The sequence below is a fragment of the Molothrus aeneus genome, chromosome 14 (assembly GCF_037042795.1).
Source record: "Molothrus aeneus isolate 106 chromosome 14, BPBGC_Maene_1.0, whole genome shotgun sequence".
In the NCBI taxonomy this organism is placed as follows: Eukaryota; Metazoa; Chordata; class Aves; order Passeriformes; family Icteridae; genus Molothrus; species Molothrus aeneus.
The window spans coordinates 6905772-6929180 of NC_089659.1; the positions used below are offsets into that span (position 1 = coordinate 6905772).

General features: G+C 39.2%; 1 protein-coding gene across 1 annotated transcript in view; it reads left to right on the plus strand.

Annotated features, from left to right (window-relative positions):
• The window catches only part of AFF2 (ALF transcription elongation factor 2), a 304091-nt gene that overhangs the window by 220347 nt on the left and 60335 nt on the right, over positions 1–23409 (plus strand). Inside the window, exon 9 of the mRNA XM_066559790.1 lies at positions 3296–3333. Coding sequence (XP_066415887.1) covers positions 3296–3333 — 38 coding nt within the window. The remainder of the gene's footprint in view (positions 1–3295; positions 3334–23409) is intronic.

Sequence of the window (23409 nt, forward strand, 5' to 3'; positions counted from 1 at the left end):
GGCGATGAACACTGAAATAGTTGAGGAGGATAGCTATGAACACATCTGACTAGAGCTGCTAAATTCAGTAATGATCAAAAGTTAATTATCAAAGCAGAGAGAACTACTCAACACAGACAATTTGAGTCAATAGCTAAGCAGCCGAGAAAAGAAGTAATTTGGAAGAAGTATTTTCCTATAATGAAGTTATATAAAAGACGTACATTTCAAAGAAACCTGCCTAAAACAAGATTGCATTCTTCCTGATCAGAGAAAAATAATTAGCTCTAATTGACAGACCTGCTGCACACCAAATATTTTCAAACAATACGTTTCTGCATCAAAGCCTAATGTGTAGAGTTACTCAATGTCACTTTGATTTTGCCTTCCTTTATCTTCTGCCACTGGGCATGCTCATGATATCGCAACAAATACACTTTGAAAAATGAATGAGCAGCACCTACAAAACAAATAAAAACAGAAGGACAGATCCTGCATTTCTTTCTCTGATGGAATCCCTGATGTATTGTGTGCTGTGTTTAACATCACCCTGATCCCACTCAAAGTGAATCCTTTGTAACAGGAAATGACCACTTGTCTGATGATCCAGCATTAAACTGGGCTGGCATGTAGATTAACCCAAGTGCTTGTAATGGTTTTTCAGTCTTGTATTAGCAAGCATATGTGTGAAGGGCACTGTTCCTCCAGCATGTGTCTCTTCTTAAGAGTTAGGAAGGTATGATTTTCTGGTAACAAAGGAGAAAAAAAGATGGAAATTCTCCATGTAAAAATCTAGGGAAATATGTATGCTAGAATGTTCGCAGCCCAAGAAAACAAAATGTATCTGTAGTTCTTTCTTCCTGAAACTGCTACCTTTCTTTCAGGGTAAATGGTTGTGATAGACATAGCTAAGTGGCCAAAAATCAAACATGTAGTTTAGACTCTGCTTTTTAATATTCTGTGACTTTGACATTGCCAGTTCTCACTCTCTGAAATATCTTCATCTTCTTTAATCTTTCATGTAAACAGTTTAGCTCACACCATCATGCATGTGCTCTCCAGAATATATTCTGCTGTACTTTGTATTAAATCAACTGCATTATCATTATTTACTTGTGATCCTAGACACTCTCTGCTGTTTCCTCTTCTTTATCTGTATTTTGATACCTGTTTTTGTGTAGTGATTTTTTGAATAATTCAGGGAAAAACCTTGATTTAGATGCAAGTTTCACATGCTTGAACTCAGAATTGTTAAGGTCCAGCTATTTGGTATATAGAAGAGTCAAGGAAAATACCACTTTACAGTAAAAAAATATTCTGACATTGTGGAAGAATGTTTTTGAGCTTTAAAAATAATTTTAGTTTCCTGCAGGATGGGACTGAAACTTGGATTTTAGTAGGAAGTTTGGGAAACTAAAATGCCATTTTTGATGATGTTTGAGTTCTTTTTAAATTAAGCATTTGTGTGTTGTTACATGTAGTTTATTACTTAGGAAGTTTCTTAATAGCATGCTTCTGACTCTACATTTGCAGAGAACTATTGGAAAGAGACACAATCACATTATCTCACTGTTGAGGCAGGGACCCCATTTCATCATAAGCTTGTTTGAGAAGGCATAATTAGGCTTGGGTTTCTCTCAATTACTTGTGCAATCTGAAGTTGAACATTTCCTGAGGTTTAAGTGTTTTATTTAGCACCCCTACTGTACAATTAATGTAATTGATTCCTATCATGCATTCGTTGATTTATTCTTTAGATGGAAAATATAATCCAAATGAAACAAACATATTTTTCTTTGCAAGCTGGGAGCCAGCCCAGAGGATTGCTGTTACACCATCCAAGCTCTCACAAGCTCTCATTCTTTCTCCCAAATTTTAAACTCATTATTAGGGATTTTCATGGATTTAAATGCAGATATTACCTTTGCTATGATGGGAGGCAAAAGTGCCAAAAGAGCAGGTATTTTGAAAAACTAGCCCCATCGTAGAGCTCAAGGGGAAATTCATTCTGGCAAAATTTGGTACCCAGTTGTGAGGTCCCAGAGGTTTCAAAAGTCTGTAATTTTTCATAAAGGATTTAATTTGTCAAGGGCTTATATGAGCATTTTTCTGAACCACTAATATTCACACTTCCTACATATGAACCATTTTATTTCCATTCCTTAGTATAGCAGAGGTTAAAGTTCCTCACCATAACCCTTCTCCTAAATGTCGGCAGGCTTTGTAAAAATACCTCTGGAGGTAATTAGGCACTAAAACTTTCCTTTCTATAATGGGTTTATGGATCAGTTGTCTTAATTCTGCCTTTCACTACTCTCTGTGCTTGTAATCTCACCAACCATCTGACCACTTTCCACATTTAAATCTATTACAGCCTTGTTCTGCAAACACCAGGAGGAATTCTCCGAAATGATACAACACCAGCTTTCTCTGCCAGTTATATTTCCATCCCTCTTCCTTTAAAATATTATTTACCTATTCCCAACAAAACAAGAGAGGGATGCAAGGTCGGTTCAGATTACATAATTATGGCAGAGAAGCATTAAAGGGAAGAGTCTCCCCTAACATCTCGAGCAGCTTAAGCGGTGTGACAGACTGGCGCGGCGCTGCCATCGCTGCCCCCAGCTGTGTTGCTTAGCAACATTTTAATTCAAGAAGAATCGAAGGAGATGAAATCCCCGTGGAGAGGGAAACAGAAATAAGAGGGCCGTTGACAGATGATCTGAGTTGTTTCTTCTAATATACTGTGAAGATCACTGGCTCTTTTCATGAATGATAAATGGACTGTACACAGATCAATGGGTTCAGCAATAAACTGGAACCAGGCTCCATGTCTGAGGTGGTGCAGGCCGAGGGGCCCAAAGATTTACTCATTTAGATGATTTGGAGTGTGTTTTCTCAAAGGTTTCACAAGAGGAAATTGATCTGAACATTTGGTCATCTCTTGCCCTTTTCTGTTGCTGGTGAATAAAAACAGTTTTGGAAATGGAATCCGTTCTTCCCTCTATTTCTTCCTGTTGTTGTTCTTGCTCCTGATAGGGACAGATAGCTTGTGACAAAGGGGCCAGACCTCAGAGTGGGAAATGAAGTTACAGCCCTAAATGAGCAGTTGCTAAAGACTGGTGGCCATTAAAAATAAACAAGCCCCACTGATATCACAAACTGGGGCAGGAGCATTTCAGACCCAGCGCTATCTCTCTGAATGGTCCCACAGCCTGGGATGTTGCTAGTGAAGAGCTCCATGAGCTGATGTTTGCTTGCTTTGGTGTGGCTCTTGCTTAATGATTTGTTTCCCCCACCCCTCTTGTGTTTACAGGCTGCCGAAAAAACAAAATTGAGAAACATTCCTGTAAAGTAAGTTATTTTTATATCCCTTTGAAAATGTAAGTTTAATGACACTGTTGTATACAATGACTAAAAAGACAGTAAGAGGGGTGATGAAGGAGATAATAGAATTCATGTTGCCCCTAATCATAGTAGTAAAAAGGTCAGTATCATTGAGGAAAGCTTTTGATTTCTCTTGTGTCCCTAGTGATTGCACTCCTCAAGTTTCATCCAGTTTCCATAAATTAATGTGTTGTCTATGAATAGCTGCCAAATAATCACAATCATGCTCAATACATAGTGCTTCTAGCCTTGGGGAGGTTTGTAAATGCAAAAAAGATCATGATTTTTAATTGCAATCCTCGAGAAGGTCTGACGGGGGAAATAACTAGGAATGTGCCAAAAAATTTCTGGGCACATGGGAATCTTTTGCACCTATGTATCAAGGCTTTGCTATCCTGTTGATTAAGAGCTCTTTCTCCCTCTGTGCCTGTGCCCTCTTACACCATACATACATGCATGTTTCTGCTCTTTGCACAGGGCTTTGTGAAGGATGAGCAAGCTACCAGGGAGCAATTTCAAGGGCATTTTATGATAAGTTCTTAAATCTTAGGGCACTAGCAGCAACACTCAACCATATATCATTGAATTAAGGAAGTTGCTGTATAGATGTCCTGGCTCTTTGAGAAAAGGCATTTTCAGTTAAAGCTAACAGTATCAGTTATTCTGTTTAAATAATGAATACTCCAGTCCTAATGGGCTCTTATGTAGCAATAAAAACACGTATTTAAACTTCAGTAGGTATTCATAGCAGTTTAACTACATCCCAGTAACTGTATATTCCTGTTAAAGACAGAGTTCTTTTTTTTTTTAGTAGTTTGCTGATAATGCTGACTTTTAGACTGGAGTGGGTTTGTGTTTGTAAGAACATGCACTGACAGGACTCCCCAGTCATTGTGTTCTAGCACAATAACAGAAGTGTACAGATCTATTTGTCACTTGGATTCCATCATGTATAGTCATTTACACCTTATAAAGTGAACACAGAATGTGTATGAACAGTCCTTGGAGTGATTAGGGGATATGTCAGATGAACATAAATCACTCTCTCCTTATGTTTCATTCAGTCTGATAAAAATTAGAAATAGGATCCAGCAAGGACCTGATAGCATGTGAAACTTGTAATAAGACAAGGGACCTTTCTTGCCTATAGGGCTAGTTCAAATTCAGTGCAAGCTGAATTAAAGTCATTGTTAGCTGGGGGTTGTTTAATAGAGAGTGAAATGAGCTGTGTTTTCATCTCACATTATACAGGATCCAGGAGTTGCAAGGTGATGAAATTCCTGGGGAACAGCTCCAAAATAATCATTTATCATTCATACACTTTTTTTATATATTTTGAATCAAATTCTCAAGAATTACTCAACTGAATTGTATCTTCCCACTTATAACCGAGGCATTGAGCACTGCAATTATTAAACAGAATGTATGTGCCACTGATGCCAAATTAATCCACCAGAAAGATTTGGGAGTTGGGGGGAAAGGATGATTTAGGTTAAGATATTTTTTATAGGACTTGAGTAAGGGCAATATTTTGAGATGGAAGAAGGCCAGATGGACAGTCTCACTCTTTCCACTTACATGTGTGTATTTCACCCTGTCATGTTTCCCCCAACTGGTTGTTTAACTTCTCCTTGACTATGTTCATGGTGGCAGCTTCAATTAGTACCCTAGGGGATCCATTATACACATTAATTACACTGTGCATAACAAAGCAGCTGAAAAATCTGCCTAGTTTTGTTCAGTGACATGTAACTATTTAGGGTACCTGTGTACAATTATGATTGTATGCTAAAGCTCTCCAGGTAAAAGAAAGAATAGTGTCTTTAAGATAGCAGTAGTAGCCATGGATTGCATTTATGTAGAAGTGTCAGAGCCACACTTAGTACAGCTCAGGCTTGGCCAGCTTTTAGTAGCTGCTTTTGTAGCTCTCAAATGTCAAGGAGAATTTCACTTGAATTTTAATGTTCTTCAGCTATGCAAAATAAAGTTAGTAGCTTCCATTGTCATAAGGGCTGAAAGCTGTACAGATTCCTTCTACCATATGTGACTTATCACATACATTTTTAAAAACACATTTTTATTATTAAGACATATGTGATAGTACACTTCTGCAAATGTGAATTGCTTTTGGCTAAAAGCCATGCACTAATAAGTAGACTTGAATCTAACTGCATTTGACATCTGCTATAATATATATTTTTTTATATACATAAATATATATATATAAAATATTCGCAGTTGTCATTAGCATAAAAAATTTCCTTGTTTTTACCTTATGCTGACATAGTTCTTGTGTTCCAAAACTGAAGCAAAAATGACTTCCTTTTAAAGACTGTAGGTTATATAAAGTCCTTGGACAGAGCCAATAGTGCCACCATTTAATGTATTAGTTTAGGAGCACAATGAAGATTTCTATAGAAATGGTCTATTTACTTTTCATTGCTCAGTTCATTAACGTTGCTAGTGTAATATTTGGTAGGAGTTTTACTGTTCTTTTATGTTCTCTGGAATCCCTACAGCATTAAATAAGGCAGAAATACAAGGAAAGAGGGAAAAACAAGGAAGTTTTCTTTTTGCAGTTCAGTAAGGCAGCCAAGCAGCTGGTTTCTCAATGTCCAAGGGGATGTTGGTGCTCAGACTATCTTGTGGGAGCTTCCTGATGGCCCAAGTAGGTGCAGTGGCACTTGGCTGCTTCAGAAAGAAGGCTTGGCTTCAATTCCATGGTGCTTGTAGTACTGGAAGGCACAAGGCATTCTCAGAACTCATCTTTATGTATTGGTAGCATCATCTTACATAATATTACTATAAATAAGCACTCAGAAAATAGCTAAGAAATCTCTGTATCTGCAGAACGGATTTTTTTTTTTTTTCCCAAAAGCACAAGACCCTTTTCTGATCGTGTATGACACCGAGGTGTGCCCCATACCTGCTGAATCCATTCAATTTAACTAATTTATGCTCTCCTGGCCTTGTTATGGAAGGAGCACTTGCTTTCTCCCATTGGTTTTAGCCACGTTTACACTGAGAGTCTGTGGTACAAAAGGGATTCCTGGATGTAAAGTCCTACACGCTTATTTACTTGCTGGTCCTTATCAAGCTGTTCCTATACCTGCATCTGAAAGAGGTAACATGACTTAAACAATTTTACTCTATGGAGGGTTTCTGATTTCTAAAGATCTGTTACACGAGAGAAGGTTTTGAATTAGGGCAGATCCAGAGGAATTAATCTTTTATAACCCGTTATTTGATGCAAGAGGGGAAGAACAGTGATATCACTAAAACCCCGCAATAGCTTTGTTCTGAAACCCAGATTTCTTTCTCAACTTGTGAGCTCCCATTGTGTGGACAATGGGTGCTCACATCAGCATAAAACTTAGAGGAATCATGTTCATGTTGACTTGGTCCACATCACTTGTCCTGAGGTGGGCTGAGCTGCAGGATCCCCCCATATCCAGGGTAGTCCCCACTCTCAAGGACAAATGCACTTGGCTTGGCAGCCTCTACACTAACGTGGTCTGGAGGTCAACCAGCCCAGGGCTTCATCTCTGCCAGCAGCAGAAGGTGAGGGGCAAAGAACAGCAATTACAGAGACCTCCTCCCACCTTCCTGCACACAGTGTTTTGCACTTCCACAAACACACATCCTGTGTTTAGGAGGCACCAGTGGACTTACTTTCCATGCAAAGTCTTCCATGAAGTCAGTTTATACCTCCTGTCACCACAACATTGTGTGACACTGAGCACCACATTGTGGGGAAAAACAATCTTTTTGTTTGTTTTACACCCTTTTCCTCATATTTTCACTGGAATCCACTCAAATAGTTGTTCTTTCAGAAAAGAGCAAATGATGAGTCACTGTTCTTCATTCCTGATATTACATCCCTCTGTTGTATAGACCAAGGAGTCTTCCTACTCCAGATCCACTTACAATGTGGATTAGCCCACCAGTGAACTATACAGACACAAGGCAAATCTCCCTGCAATTGAAAAGGAAGACTCTATGTCTGCTGTGTTGGGCAGAAACAGTGTTAGGAACATAAACATGTTCTTTTCAGGTTTTCCATACAAAGAGATGAGTTACTTGCATGGCAATGCCCTTCTGACTATGGACTGGATATAATGTCACTCTAAACAAATGTCTCAGATTACAGTTGTTTGTGAAAATGGCCAGATGGATTCCTTGGGAAAATGTGGGCAGGTGAGAGAATGGTTTGGCTAAAACTTGATGTCATCCAACACTATAAAATGCAAGGGTTTTGTAAGAAAGAAATTAGAATTTTTTAATGGAAAATGAATGCTCTTAAGAGTGTAGTCATGTAGTCCATGAAATTCTGTAGAACTGTGAAAATATTGGAAGCGACTTCTTGCTTCAGGGAAGAAAACATTGCTTTCCTTGAGTGTCCTTTATACTCCCTTCTTTTATAGTCCCTTTTAAAATCTTCAGTAGAAAGTAATGGCATTTTCCCCAAACACCTGCATATGCTTAAATTTGCTGTAGTTTTAATGACTTCCAGATACATGTTTTGAGATTATAGCTTGTGTTAAAATCCTGCTGCAAAATATATTTGTTTTCCATCAGCCACAAGTTTGTTAACCAGCAAGATTTCTGGTGTTTATTGTCTTTTCCTGCCATAAAATTCATCTTCTCCTCTGAAGGGCATCTGACTTGACTTGGTATGGTTTTCTGTCCCAACCATCATTGGAAATGCAATCCATTAACATTTGATATCTTGACATTTCAATTGACCTCTCATTTGCAAAGCGCAGTGGTATTTTTCGTGGCCTTTTCATCCTTGATTATACATGGGATAGGAGTGCCTGTTTCTCCTGACTGCACTTTAAAAATATCTTTGTTTTACCAGCTGGAGTGGCACCTTGGTTTTGCCTCCCTGGCTAGACCTTATTCTGCATGGAAGGTCTGAGGTCTAAGCAAGTCATGCAGAGCCAAAGGATTTTCTTATTGACTCACTAAGCAGGAGGGCGAGCAGGTCAGGCTCTGAGGGTCAGCTAATGTATGCAGCAATAGCAGCAACCATAAACAGATCTCTTGCTCCCACTGGCAGAAATGCAGGCCAGTGGGCTGACTCTGAAAGTTGTTTTGTTTTTGACCAGCCAGATCAGGCATTTGTACCCAAGAGAAGCAGGGAAGAGGCAGCATGCTATTGGTACACATGCAGCTCTTCCACTGCAGGGGATCTCCTGGCCTGTGTTTAGAAAGGGATGAAAAAAGTGTGTCATGACAAGGTTGAAGAAACCTCCCATTCATGGCTAATTGTATGGGAGGATGGCCACATATATGTATGGGAAAGAGGGTCAATTTAACCTCAATATAAGGAAAAGGTTATAACATGAGGGTGGTGAAATACTGGCACAGGTTACCCAGAGAGGTTGTGGATCCCTCTTCCCTGGAAGCATTTGAGGTCCAGTTGGACAGGGTTCTGAGCAACCTGATCTAGTTGAAGATGTCCCTGCTCATTGCAGGGGGATTGGGCTGACCTTTGTAAGATCCTTTCCAACCCAAACCAGTCCATCCTTCTGTGTGTATATATATATGTATTCATGTACATACATGGATACATAGGCCATAGGTACCCATAGACATTTCTCTATATGTACAGAACATTTACTAAAGGACTTAAACTACTTCTAAAGAAACAAAACCCCCAAACCTGCTATAAGCAATTTCCACATGCCACCTGTTTATCTCCGATTCTAAACCTTCCTTCTTGACATTTCTCTTCAGACTATTTCTGGCCAACTACTAAATCAGACAGCACCAATTCAATTAATTCTGAAAATCCATTATAACATAGTGCCTAAACTGCCTGCCCATATTCATTTCTCAAAGAAATCCATTCATATTTATGTTTTAATACATTAAGTCTAGCATGCAAAAGCACTCAAATCCCCAGCAGAAATCCAGGAAAAAGCCCCACTTACAGGCAATTATAGACAATGTTCTTTAGCCCCTGATCTTCCTAATCTGTCCACTTAAGAATTCTCACAGGTGCAGTGATTGGTCAATGGGATTGGTTTATTGCACCAGCAATAAAGCTCCTCCAAAATTTCACAAAATGCCCTGGAGTCTGCCAGCTGGACCCTGTGGTGCAGTCTGTACAGACCCACCATCCTCCCAGCAGGGTCAGCACCTGCAGTGGAACCAAGAGGCACAGGCTGCTGCTGGTCTCCAGTGGGCTTTGTCCAGGGGCTGCATTTCCTCAGCAGAATGTGAGCTCTAGAAATGTTGCAAAGGATTACTTTACTCTCACAAGTTAAAGGTTAGTGTTGGAAATGGATTATAGAACTCCTGCTTTTCAACTGTTTGCAAAGAAACGCACATATTAAATCTTTTTTGATGATATTGCATTAATCCCTAAATACTGATTTTTATGTAAATTTTGACTCTTGCAAAGCTCTGACAATTCAGCTATCCCCATGTGGTTTTATCAGAGTTCAATTGCTCCTTTAGATCTTTTTTCCTTTTTGCAGTACCATTTGCTTTATTCCAAAGTCATCACAGCAGCTAGAAGATGTAGTACTTTAGACATAAAATAATAAGTCTATTTAATATTTTACTTTTATTTTCTGAATTTGTTCCTCTGATACATCTTGTTAGATAAATTTTTATCAGTCCAAAGGATAACCACAGTAGGGCTATTTTTATTTCTAGTGAAATGATGCATGATAACTACTGGCAGGGCCCAAAGCAGTAAATCAGTCCTGTTCCAACCACAGAATGTATTAAAAGTCTGTAGCCTGTGGTAATAAGTTATAATTTAGTTGACTAGCAGTTTGTTTGGACTTAAAACTGTACAAATGAGTCACATTGGTAGGCTCTGAAATATAAAACAGGTAGTGCTTTATTAAGGTTTCCAGCCACCACCACAACAGGTACCTGGAGAGAGCACAGGTTTTTCAGACAGGCACAATGCATTTTACAGTGAAACACTTCCGGTTTGATTGTGTAATTTATAGGGGATGGTTAAATTACCACATGGCCCGGGTAGTGCAGTGTTTGCTTAAAGACAGTGAGATGGACAGACGCTGAGAGCCCCTCCAGCTTATCTCTTACAAATCTGGGTGCACACCATCAATATCCAGCTCTGCTGGCTGTACCCAGCCGTGGGATGCCCCTCAGCTGCCAAGGTGCTCAGTGGCCGTCACAGAACTTCAGACACTTCGAGAATCCTTACATTTGGATCCTTGCATTTACAGAGACAGATATATGCCAGATGATCAAGGCTAATCACATATTTCTGTAAAGTTTGTCAGGAGTCTTGCAGCTGATGGGATAAAAAAGTATTTTCATTTTAACTGGGTCACTAATGTTATTTTCCAAAACATGCACCTTCATTGTGATGCAGCTTGTCAAGATTAAATTTAGGTCCATTTTTAAAAGTTGTGAAAAAATGAAAGTTAGGGCCAAACAAAACCTTATTTTTCCTGACTCTTTTTGATGGGAAAAAAAAAAGTTAGTTAATGTCAATATTTTTTTTCCAGTTTTAGCATGTATCTGCTGTTGATCAAAGAAACACTCGTTTGTTCCTCCTCACTCATCCTGTGGTTTTGATCATTTTAGATTATATATTTGTCTTCCTGGATATTATTTTTAATTTTAAATTGCTTAGCATTTATTCAAACCATTATTCAGAGTGTTTGCTTAGGGTGTTGCATCAAATAACAGCTGTTTTCTAACTACCCATGATCTTTTTTATATTTATGCTTTAAAAATATGTTTCCAGTATTGCAACCAATCAACAAATGCTAGGTAAACTGAAGGAAGGTCCTGATCCTGATATAACTGGGAGAACCTGTGCTGATGGTTTCAGTAGAGCTGGCTGAATCCAGCATAGGAACCAGCATTCAGATCTCATACCCCTGAATTTCACTGTAAGACCATTTTTGTGTTGCTGGAGGATAAATAACCGGAGCAAAACTGTAACTGTTAGAGTATGTATAAGAATATATGGTTTAGTGAGATTCAAGCATGTTCTAGACACTCTCCAGATGAAGATCCCTGCCTTGGAGAGCTTGGTAAGAGGCAGTGGATAAAGGTACAATGCAGTGGGATTTCACTGAATCTGTATCCTTGTAATCTGAATTTCTCCAGCTGTATCTTTGAAATCTGTGGGCCTGTGCCTGCTGTCCTTTGGACTGTAAAACTCCTCACATTTCACTGGCATTTCTCCTACTTCTTGTTGGTGTGCAAGGGGACAATGAAGTTTCCTTTTCTTTCTGGTTTGTGGCCTTGTGATTATATATCGTTTAGGGTTCCTCTGTTTAGCATGATCAAGAAAACAGGACTGAGTAAATGTGGTCCTCCTTGTTATCACCTTTTAAATACCAAAAAAAACCATGCAGCTATACAGTAAAAGGTCTTTTCTTTTGGCAGTAAATGAAATAAGAGGAAAACAGGTGTCTTTCAAGCATTTTATTTAAATACAACTACAAAAAATAATGATCTTGTTCTAAGTGAAAGAAGAAGAAAAAAATTCCAGTCATTTATGATCAATGAATACGAAAGAAAGGCAAAGCTAGATAATGTTTCAGGAAATAACACTGCTACAAGGTTAATTTTGCCTAGTACAACATTTCCTAGTATTGAATTGCCTGATATACTCCCTCAGGGATTGCTCCTGCGCTTGCAATAATCGAGGCTGATTTTATTGGAAAATCACCTCTGGATGAAAGACATACTCTAGAGAGAACTTTGCATGGGTACAAATAGGTTTTTGGTGCCAGTGCCATGTTGCCCAGGCCAGCACAGTTATAGTTCCCAATCTGTCTGTGCATTCAAGCAGCAAATTCATTAGCAACCCTTCTGGCAGGATAGAAAAATAGACATATTAGGGAAATTTACTTTGAATTGTTTTCAGGATTTGTTGGATAACAGTTCGGTAATCAAATTGCGCCTCCTAACAAGAGTATTAAACATTTTTATCAATAGTGGCAGGAAAGCTGCAGATATTCCTTTAAGTGCAGAGCTCTTTGCTGTAACACTATGTGACTAGCAGAGATCATGGATGAAAGAAGAGATTAGCATAGTTGGAGGTGCTTGCAATGTCGGGGATGATTTCTGTGATTTCTGTGCTGTGTTCTGCGTGGAGCTCTGCCACTGCTCTGTAATTGGACCATCAGCTCCTGCAGCAGCCCTGTCACTGCAGAAGGGCCATGTCATGACAGCCCCACGCTCTCTGACCACAGTTCAGATCCGTGCAGAGGCTCCCAGGCCTCTCCAAGTGGAAAGTGAGCATATTGTAACCCCAGTGCGCTGTGCCTCCAGCTGGAGCGGGGATACGCGGACCAGGGCCTGCCGCTGACCTTGGAGCGACTTTGAGCCTGGGGAGGCTGCAGGAGAGCTGGGGAAAGGCTGATTCACAGAGACAGATTAGTGAGGAAGAAAAATCAAGGAGATTGGCACAAGGACGGTGGAAAAAAATCTTTCTAAAGAAAGAAGGGAAATTTTTTTGCACTCAAGGCCAACAGCAAAGCCTTATAGTCAGGCTCATCTGGCCACACACCAACAACAGCGAGAGACAAAAATACTGGGTGCAGCTTGCACACTAAGGTCTGTGCAAAAGCTACTGTTCTGCTGGGAAAATACAGAGCATGGGCTAGAATTCATTAAAGAATAAATTACATTAAGCTCAGGGAAGTGACAGGGTTGAAAATTAGGACTGTAAAAAATAATCTGTATCCACTGTACCCTAATTCCTGTTGTTTTCATTATTGTTTCTCTATGAAGAGGAGAGCCACTCTCAGTATCAATCACAGTAAGCTATTTAGACACAGAAATAAGTGGCATATGGCTTAGCACTTTTGGGTCTAGCAATCAAGTAGCAACCTCCTGCACTACAACTGTAGTTTGGTTCCCAATGGGCTTCACTTTGATGATTAGATATATTGAGTTCCCTGTGTCATTCAAAGACAGCAGAATTTCATACAAGTTGGTGTTAGCTTCCTCTCACTTCATTTCAATTTTCAATAACCAGTGTCATCACATGTAACAGTTTCTTCGTAATGGAACTTCATGTCGAATCAGATTTGTCCTTCAAGTGAAAGAGGGCTGTAAAAAGTCTTCTGAAATACTGATGTCTGGGAAAATTCCTACCACAGTGAAAATGGGAAGGGATTTTTTTATTTATTTCTCCTAAGGATGCTTCAGTGCCCAATCCCCAGATCAATTCAGGAAAACTCAAAATAAGGCTTTAGTACTGCATTTGGGGATGGTCTTAGAGTGTTTCGCAGGATTTACCCAGGTGCTTGCTGCAGTCATTGTTGTGATAAGTAAATAGAAAATATTTGGTCAGTCATATTTGAAATCAAAACTATGATATTTAAAGACAAGTTCTGTGTAAGTGGAGTTAGAGGAGAATTTGGACTTCGAATATGAATTGATCCCTCTGTATTTCAGCATGGCATCTGTTCAATATGAACTTGCTTCACTAACACAGACCTGCTATTTTTCTGGTCCTTACCTTCTGTCCATCAGCTCTGGCCCATCCCTGGGCAGTGGAGGGATATCCTTGCAGGCAGAGGGAGGGAGCCAAGGGCTTTGCCTGCTGGAGGATGAAGGCATGGACCCTGCTGGAGGTCAGGATATGGGGAAGGGTGGGAAGAAAGCCAGAGTAAAAAGCCCAGAACATGGATAGTGCTGAGCATAAACTTGCTAGACAAGTGTTAGTCTTTTCTGCCACAGATATTTCTGGAGGAACCTGGTGTCTTGGAGAATATTCTGCCCATTCCAGAGCTTGAAGGTGTATCCTCCCTAATGGGCCAATGCCATTCTCTCTTTGTTGCCCTTTCTCTGTAAATTTACAACTGGAGGAATTCTTTGAAGGTCCATCAGCGTCACACACAATCTGTGCATAGAGATTCACCTGGCAGCTTTCCATATAGCATGTCCCATGCATCTGGATTGTGCCAGAGAGTGTAACAGCACAAGCAGTGTCTTTAAAAAGAAAATTCTGGGTCACACATTTACCACAAAGTACTTGCTGAAATTCACAATTCACAATTAGTCTTAATATGCTGTAAGAAGAGCAACTGCAGACAAATACCTCATAGCTTTATAATCCTGACATGTACCAAGCAGCAAAGATGATATGGCTGCCTGTGTCACATACCCAAGACTGCCCATCCCAGAGTTTTATTTCTTGGCAGTTTCCTACAATTTTGTGAAATATTTTTTTAATGTGACAAAGTCACTTTAATTACACAGTCATTATAAGTTTTGCCAAGGTTGACTATGGATCGTTTTGTGTTCATTAGAGCACAAAATTAGAATTTTCATTGCAGCAACTGTAAACAGTATTGGCTCAAAAGAGTGCAGCTTTCTTCCTTCCATAAAATCTTCCGTAAGCTATAACTGAGGATTCCATTTTTTTTGACAGATTTTAATTTTTTTTTTAACTGCCTGCTGGCTTATTGGATTTTTTCTTCTTCTTCCTGGTTCTTGATATATTTGTTTAACTGAATAACCAGTTCCCTTCATAATGATGACATTGCCATTGTGTGCATGAACAAGCAGGTGCAGTCAGTGTTTCTAAAGCTGTGAATATATTATTTCTTCAACTTCTTGAATGTTACAGCTTGGTGCTTGTCACTTTAGACCCAGTCAGGGCTGTAAAAGCCATAAACAGGAAATAGCCATTTCAAAAATACTTCATCATCTCCTTAAGTCCCACTAAGCCCCATTAAGTTTTCACTTAACTAATATCAGATTTTATTACTTAAGTAATAATTAAAGTTTCTATTTCATATTCTCATTAATTTATGGATATATGTGATTGACTTTGCTCATCACACTGATGTAAATATGAAGAAACTGCATTGAAAAAGATCATTTTAATATATGCAAAAATTAAACAAATAGCAAGTAAATCTAGCACAGTGTTGCAAGAAATGGAATAAGAACCCAAAAGGTTTCTAGAGAAATCCAGGCTTTGAAAGCTATTTAGAAAGTATAAGACTGCTGCCTTTTGCATCTGTCTTTAGAAAAATAAAAGAGAAAAGCATCTTGGAGAGAAGGAGATTACTTTTTTTCCCTTGATTATTTTAGTAATTTCTTTCAGGTTAATTTAACCTTCATATTTCTAATTTAGCATATTAGAAACAATGGTACAATAAGTAGTGGAATACTGCTTAGTAGAAAATAAAACCAAAATGCTTCCTCTGCTAGTTCTTTGGGCTGAAGGTGAACCTATGCTGCTCTACCTTCCTTTTCTGTCTGTTGGGACTAGGGAGCTTGTGTGGCTCCTCACTTGTGCTTCACTTGGAGGAATTCCCAGGCTTTGTTTTCAAACTAATATGTATTTACAAGGAAGGAGAGACGACAGAGACTATTACAAAAGTAGCAAAGAACTTCAACAGACATCTCTGTCAGAGCCTGCACAGAGGCAATGCTCTGCCCTGCTCCTACAAATCCATGGAGTGCATGCTTCTCTTGGCATGTGGCAAGCTCGTGTCTTGCCAATGGGATGCGCAGTCCTAAGCAATTTATTTAGTTTTAGCTTTAATATGTCATGATAATGTCATTCAGGATAAGATATGTCAGCAAATGCACCAACAGGCTTTATCAACTTATACCTCTTAGCAAAACCTGGAGCTACAGTGAGTGGGGACAGCAAACATACAGCAAAGGCATATCTCCTCCTCTTAAAGAAATGTATTTAACAAGGTTATATACTATCTGCATTCCACATTTGCAATTATCACCCCATGAACACACAATGAAATCATCCAAGTGACAGATAATGTGTTAGATATATGAAGTTAGACTTTTTGTAGATTAAACAAGCTGTTAGATACAAGGAGGCACAGCTACAGTAATATATTTTGTAGGAATCAGTGTAGTCTGAATAATGTGAGAGCTCATTGAAATACCATTCTCTAGTGTGAAGGATGTATGTTTGTGAATGCATGTGTGTGCAGGCAGGAATGCAAATTGCTAAGTGGAAAGATTAGCAAATTGTGGATTGTGGAAGTCTGACTGTATATAGCAGAAAATTTTCCTTCAAAGCACATATAAAGGTTTGATTCTGCAACTTTATTCTCTACCCTATAATTTTACACTAGCTGGCATAAATTAGCAAGCTAGGAGTCTAAATATATGTGTCTAACATGCCTCTCAAAAGAAATAAGATAAATGCACATGGAGAAACAGGAGTAGTTGTGTGTGTAAAATATCTATGCTTTCCTGCACATAGGTTACATTTAAGTCAGGGAAAGGAAAGAAAAATCCTTCAACTGCACTTTATCTGTGTTGATTGCAGTCTGGAGTTCTTGGAATATATTTCTTTTTAACTTCAATGTTAAGAAACTGGCAATGCCAAACACTTCTTCTCTAGCAAATGTGATAATTTCTGAATCCAGACAGAGGCTTACTTGCATTAATGTGCTCAGTGGTCTGGTGGAAATCAGTAATATGATGAGGTACAGGGGAGGGGGAAGGCGGGCCTTCCACATTTATTTATTCTGGATAAATGGTGCCCATTAATCTATCAGGAAAATATGGAATTAGCAGGGAAGAAACCACAGTTGCAAATTTGGCAGTTGCTAGCATGCACAGATGGTCTTTCAGTGTTTTAAGATTTTCCAGTCTTTTGATATTGATACCAACATTGAAAAGTAGCCCGTGTGTTGTTAATATTTATCTGGAATAGCCATAGAAAATTAACATTGTATATTTTGGATTGTTCAGTTTCCTCTTGGTGTATTTGCATAAAGTTTTTTAATCTGAAATGTAAAGCTTTTATGCTCTGTCTTTGGTTATTTTAAGAAGCATAACTGGAGTTTGATTTCCTAAAATAAGGACAGCCAGCATATCCAGACAAAGGCACTGGTTCAAAAGAGACTCCTACATGTGAATTTGGTTGAACAATTTTTGCAGGTTGGTAGTCCAAACTGCCTTCCTACTGTTACAGACAGAGTCCTTCTTTGTAAAGTGGTGTTCTCAAAGCCAGGATGTTGAGTCCCTCCTTGATAGAGTGTTATTTATTCTTATTCTGCTGACAGGCACTGATTCTCAGTCACTGTATCTCCACTGGAGCTGGGAATCTGACCCTGGCAATGTCTCCATTCAGTGTTTAAGGGCATGAAGTCAAGAGGGAAGGATAATGTCATCTGCTTAATTTGCTTTGGGAGTGTTTGGTTGAATCTTTAAAGACCATGTTGAAATATTTCACAGAGGAAATCACAGAATAATTCTTGCCAGCTCTACTTCTAGTTTATTCTCAGCTGACCCAGGGGATGTAGTACCTTAATTCCTGTTCTGAAATGTGCCTTCAGCAGTCCTGTAGTGCACAATTGCATGTGCATAGGACAAAGATATCTTTGACTACACACAGCACAAGGTGCTTTGTATGAAAAACCAGCAAAAACTGTTGGAGGAAAAAAAAATTTAGAAAAAAATTATCTAAGTGCAGTATGAATTTTAATCTGGTGAAAAAGGTCTGAGATGATAAGTAAGGTGAAATATTTGGGTGTGTTACAGAAACACTGTATGCTGGTGTTTCCAGTGTATCCAGTTGTATAGGTCTGGTTTGTACAGATCTCTGTAGAGCCAGATAGACAACCAGATGGACAGTCAGACATGTAGCTGTGGGTATTAGATAAAGGTGAGACAGATATATGGGACACTAGGGTATACAGGTGTGCTTTTTTTTTCTTTTTTTTTTCTTTTTGTTTTGCAATAAAACAAGGCAAATGAGAGAAACATGAAGAATTAAATATTATCTGCTTACAAGAAAAATTTCTAATTATGGTTCAACAGAAATCTTCCTTAGCATCTGTGGGGATACCACAGAACAGACCTGATCTTTGTGCTCTGGACAGTAGTTCCCATCTCTGCAGAGAGGCAGATTTCATGTACCACCCAAAACCAGAACCTGCTTCTGTTTTACAAGAAGAGAGGCAAGATTTAGTTTTATTTCCCAGGTAAACAGGTTCTTCACCTTGAGCCATACCTGTGCTATTGGTTAGAAGAATTATACCACAGGTTTTGAAAGCTACACTTGCTATTCTTTCATCCCAATAAGGTGGTTGCTTTTTCTGGAACCACCTGATATTGTTGACTGATGTGTAGTGTGTAATCCATCATAACCATCTGATCTTTCTGTAGAAAGCAACCTCACTGGTCATTTCCTAGCTTGTATTTTTGCTGTTGAATTTTTGTTATAAGCTTTAGTACCTTGTGCTTGTCCACAGTGAATTTTACATGGTTTCATTCGGAAACTTCATCAGGATCTTTTCATATTCTGACCCATCCTCCAAAATACTTGTACACCTTCTCTCATGGGTATTGTTTGCTAATTTAAATAGCTGTTCTCCCATCCAAATCAGTCATGGTATTTTAAAATGTTCATGTTTATTGTTTAGTTACTGTGGCAGTAGCTAGGCTGTAGTCTTGGCAGATATTTCTTGCCAGATCTATAATAGCAAAGAGATAAAATGCTGACGATGGTTTGGGTGATTTACGTGGTCTATAATGGACAATTTACCAGAATGGATCAACTCTTTAAACTCTTGAAATGGCTGCAAACCTTATAGGACTTCTTATGGAAGTATGAAGATCCTGGAGGGTATGAGCTTTTCAGCTTTTTTGCACACGTGTGAAACTTTCATTTAGCAAGCCACAAAAATGTACAAAAGCCTCCCTGCAATACATTTCTAAGTCCCTCACCAGCAATTAAAGGCTCTGCAGTTCTGACTGTTTTCTAACCTACCACATAAGAATTTCATTAAATACTGCCCACTGTCAGTGTTCTTGCAGCACTTGGCAATTCTTTAGTTTTATGTGTACCTTTTTGTCATGAAAATTGTATTGAGAAAAATCCCAGATTTCTAGTCTACGTGACATTTAAGAGATTAGTGCAGATCCTACACCACTGAGGGACAGAGATGCAAAAACAAAGCAAAAAAATAAATAGTGCTGACTGGAAGCAGAGAGAAAGAAGTCAGACATTAGGCCAGACTTAGAAATGAGCATACAAGATTGTTGTTGTGTAAGCAAAAGCTGACCCTGGTCAGCTCTAACTGGTGTTATCTTCACTTATTCCAGATATTGCTAGAGGAATTTCTTCATTTATTTAGTATCAACAAGCAATTCATCTAGACTTCACTCAGCAGTCATATGTAATCATATCATCACTCAGGCACACACTACAAAATACATCCACACATTTCAGTAATGAAGCCCTGCATCTAATAATGTATGTAGTGAATTGTTACAAACCTACACTCCAGCATACATTTTCCAGCTTCTCTTTTAAACTATTTAATTCTATTTTTAGCATATAATTGTGCTACAGTCAAATGATCTCTGATTACTGCTCTAAGTGTCTTACCTACAGGGTAAAGGATTTCCCATTGTCTCTGTCCTGTATACTCCACTGCTGTGAATTTCTCAGTTCTTCTCCCCAATTTGCCACTTACAAGTCTATAGAGACCTAAATACTGCCTCCACATCAGAAGCTGTCTCAGACCCTCATTCTCCTACTTTTGCACCATCCTGCAGGAAGGATTTAATTTGCATTTGCAGAAAATTGGAACAGCCTTGGGTATATGTATATATTGATGTTCATATTTATAGCATTGATTTTACTCCATCTTCTAAACAAAATGTCCTAGAACTCTTGTTGGGACACTCCCCTGCTCATTGGGTGTTCCTCACTACATTTGTGAATACCTGATGGTTTTATTTTCCTGTGACTGGGTTACCTGGGTCCATATCTTACATTTACAACATTTGCCAAAGTAAAGGTAGAGCCATGGGCTTGTGGTTTGGCCCAATAAAGAACTGTCCTTCTGTGCATAAAGGTGTTTCTGACTCATTGTTAGGTTATAACTCCATCAAAGACTGTTTCTTCTTGGCCTGTAACCATTTTACAATGATCGGTCTTTTAAGGAAAAGTGTCCTGGAAAAATATCTCCAACACCAAAGCCCAAAGAAGTTCATTTTATTGTCAGTTTTTTAGTGTCCCCAGGAGTAAATCTATCCTCTGCCATCCCTGTAAGTGGGAACTCTGGGAACAATCTCACATACATTTTTCCATTTAGGTTCCCATGTGCTTTTGTGTATTTGCTCTGACCTTATGTTGGGAAGATTTACAAGTTACTGGCAGTCATCTTCTCCATAGTTTTTCTGTGGCAATAATTCAGTGGAATGGAAACATTCCAAGACAATTAGAAACACAGTCCATATAGCAACCTGCCTTCAGAAATCTGGGGTAAAACACTAACCTTCTTTAAAGAGGCAAACCCCATCAAGAAAATGGGGTTATTGAAAGTCTTGAATCTCCTCTTCATAAGCTTTACACTTTGCTCATATACTAGACTGCATCTTAAATATAAACCTATCATCAGGTTTAGCAAATCAATACCATAAGAGTGTGAAATGGTCCCCAGAAATCTCCAGAATGCCATTTCACAGTAAAAGCAATTGAAAAAGAAGCTGCAGTGGAATATCTTATGAGATAGCCATTTAGATCACAAAAGGATCATAAAAGTCAGAAGCAGTTTGTTTGAAGCAAGGTTCATAATATAACCATACAGAGCTTGCTGGGAAGAAAGAGGAAAATTGCAAACCAATTTGTGGTTACAGCTTTTTCTGTCAATTCTACAGGGATTTAAAACTTGTAAAAGGTGGAACTTCTGCCATCTTACATTGCTCAATGAGAAAGAGATAGCTATAATCATAGTAGCTAAACAAACACCAATTATTGAAAGGCAATATAGTCTTCATTAACTTCAAAGCAATTAGCACTTCTTTAGTTCATTTACTGCTGAGCAAGGTGGTATCACACAGTGGCCTTTGTCAGTAATAATCTGAGCATCTTTTGAGGTTTGCTTTCCTATAGTCTCATAATATTTTTTCAGTGAAGTTTTCATACTTTATGCACAATAAGGACACTATTGAAAACATTAAAAGGAATTTTTCTGTGAGCAAATGCCACCTGAGCATGCCACCCTGTCTCAAACATGGTTGTATCATAAAACTACATATTTTTTAAAAGGTGATTGTGTTTTAGTGCAGGAGAATAGAAGCTGCAAATTCTGCAGGAACTCATATGTCACAAAACAAAAAAACACAATTAATTAGTTAATTAATTTTGTCACACCCATTCAATTATACAAGCATCTTGTACACATCCTTTGAATTAGCGTGTAATCTTTGTCCTTTGGTAAGAGCTAACAGATAACCTGGACATCTAGAATGGTTCAAGTCAGACTTACACAAATCCCCCCCAGAGGTTGAAAACTTGATTACATTGCAGTTGTAAGTCCTTTAATATTTTTTCTAAAAAGTCTTCATGATTCATGGTTGATTAGAAGCTAATATGGAGCCAGTCTACCTTCCTCTTTTCTTCTTTTTTTTTTTAAACCTAGACAATAAAAACAGTTTCTGTTTATTCTTCTGCTAACATTTCTCTTTAAAGAGTGGCACTGCTTTAATAAAGATATAGGAAATGAAATTTTAGCTATGTTGCACTCAATCAGATTACTTTGTACAGATGAAAAGTAATGGTGGCTCCTTTAATACCATTAGAGGGATGGATATTGCAGGATTCTTTTCATGCCCTGACCATTAGAGGCCCGATGCCTGTACCCTTTGTGACACCCCGTGCTGTGTCACTGGGAGATCTCAGTGCTGAGCTGTGGGCACTGGAGGGGCAGGGATAAGGTGGAGCGTTGCTGTTTTCCTCCCTGCTGCCAGCTCCGGGGAGCCCAGAGCCCAGGGCAGGGCTGTGCGCCAGTGTCACCCATGCCCAGGGATGCTCCCTGCAGTGCTGCCAATGGAATGGGACACAGCCTCAGCCTCCTGCACCTCTCTGACATCCAGGAGATTGTGAAGGGTTATTCAGTTATGCAGGATCAGGTTCTGATTGCAGTGTTTTAAGTAAAGTCAGTCCTAAAGAGTTCCCATCTCTACAATGGAATAAAACCTCTTTTTCCCTTCCCTTCCCTTCTGGATGGCCACCACCACGAGGACATGTGGCTCTCCAGCTCCGGAGCCTGTGTGGCTGCCCGGGGGTGGCAGCACTGCACATTCCTGCTGCCTGCCCCTGGGTGGCATTGCCAGGGTCTCTTCTCTGTGCACATTCCCAGTTGCTGCCATGCTGGGACTCAGCAGGCACCAGGCATGAGGCACAGCAGGCTCCAGCAGCTCGGCAGTGGGACAGGCACTGTCCCAGGATCAGGATAACAGGGTTGTGCTTTTGATTTCCTAAGCTGCTGCTGTTCACTCCTCAGCAGTTCAAGTCCTGGGCTGGAGAACACTAAATGAGTGCTTGAAGTGATTAGACATTATTTATCTACATTTATGAACAATGCATTTCATTCGTGTCATCATTTGCTGCACATATTGGGAAAGTTATTGGGCTCTTTGTGTGACTTTGTTCCAGGAAGTGAGTGTGGCATTTTTTTTGTCTTATGTAACCCTCCATTTATCTCCCAGAGCCTGCTTTCTGCATCACCACTTTTTTATTTCAGTTTTACACATATTTTTGTGCATGAAGCAATGAGAAAAAAAATGACATTAAAACATCTGTTCTAATCCATTTATCACACAGGAACAATTACAAATAGCACCTTACCAATTAATTAGTAACCTTATTCATTGTAAATACTCAAATCATGCTAAGGCAGCTTCTTTTCCCTTAAATGATTTGCACCATTTTTATCATCTTATATGACTGATGCTACTGAAATAAATTTCTCAACATGGCTCAGAAAGACAAAGGCAAATTATCTCTTTCCCCAAGTGAATGTTAATGAGCAGGAGGCTGGTGTGCATCATTGCTACCACTTCTAGCAGTGTCCCTTGTTGCAGGCTGGAAAGGAAAAAAAAAGAAATCTTAATTGTTAGATGCCTCTAGAATGTCCTGTGCCCCGGTTTGTGGGGAGCCAGAGCACTTGGTGTCTGTTTGGAACATCAGGGAGAAGGTCAGTGCAGTGCTGCAGCTGGGCTAACCAGCATGTGAGAGAAGCTCACTGTGTTTGATAGCAGCAGCAGCAAATTCTCCTGACTACTGAAAGTTGTCCA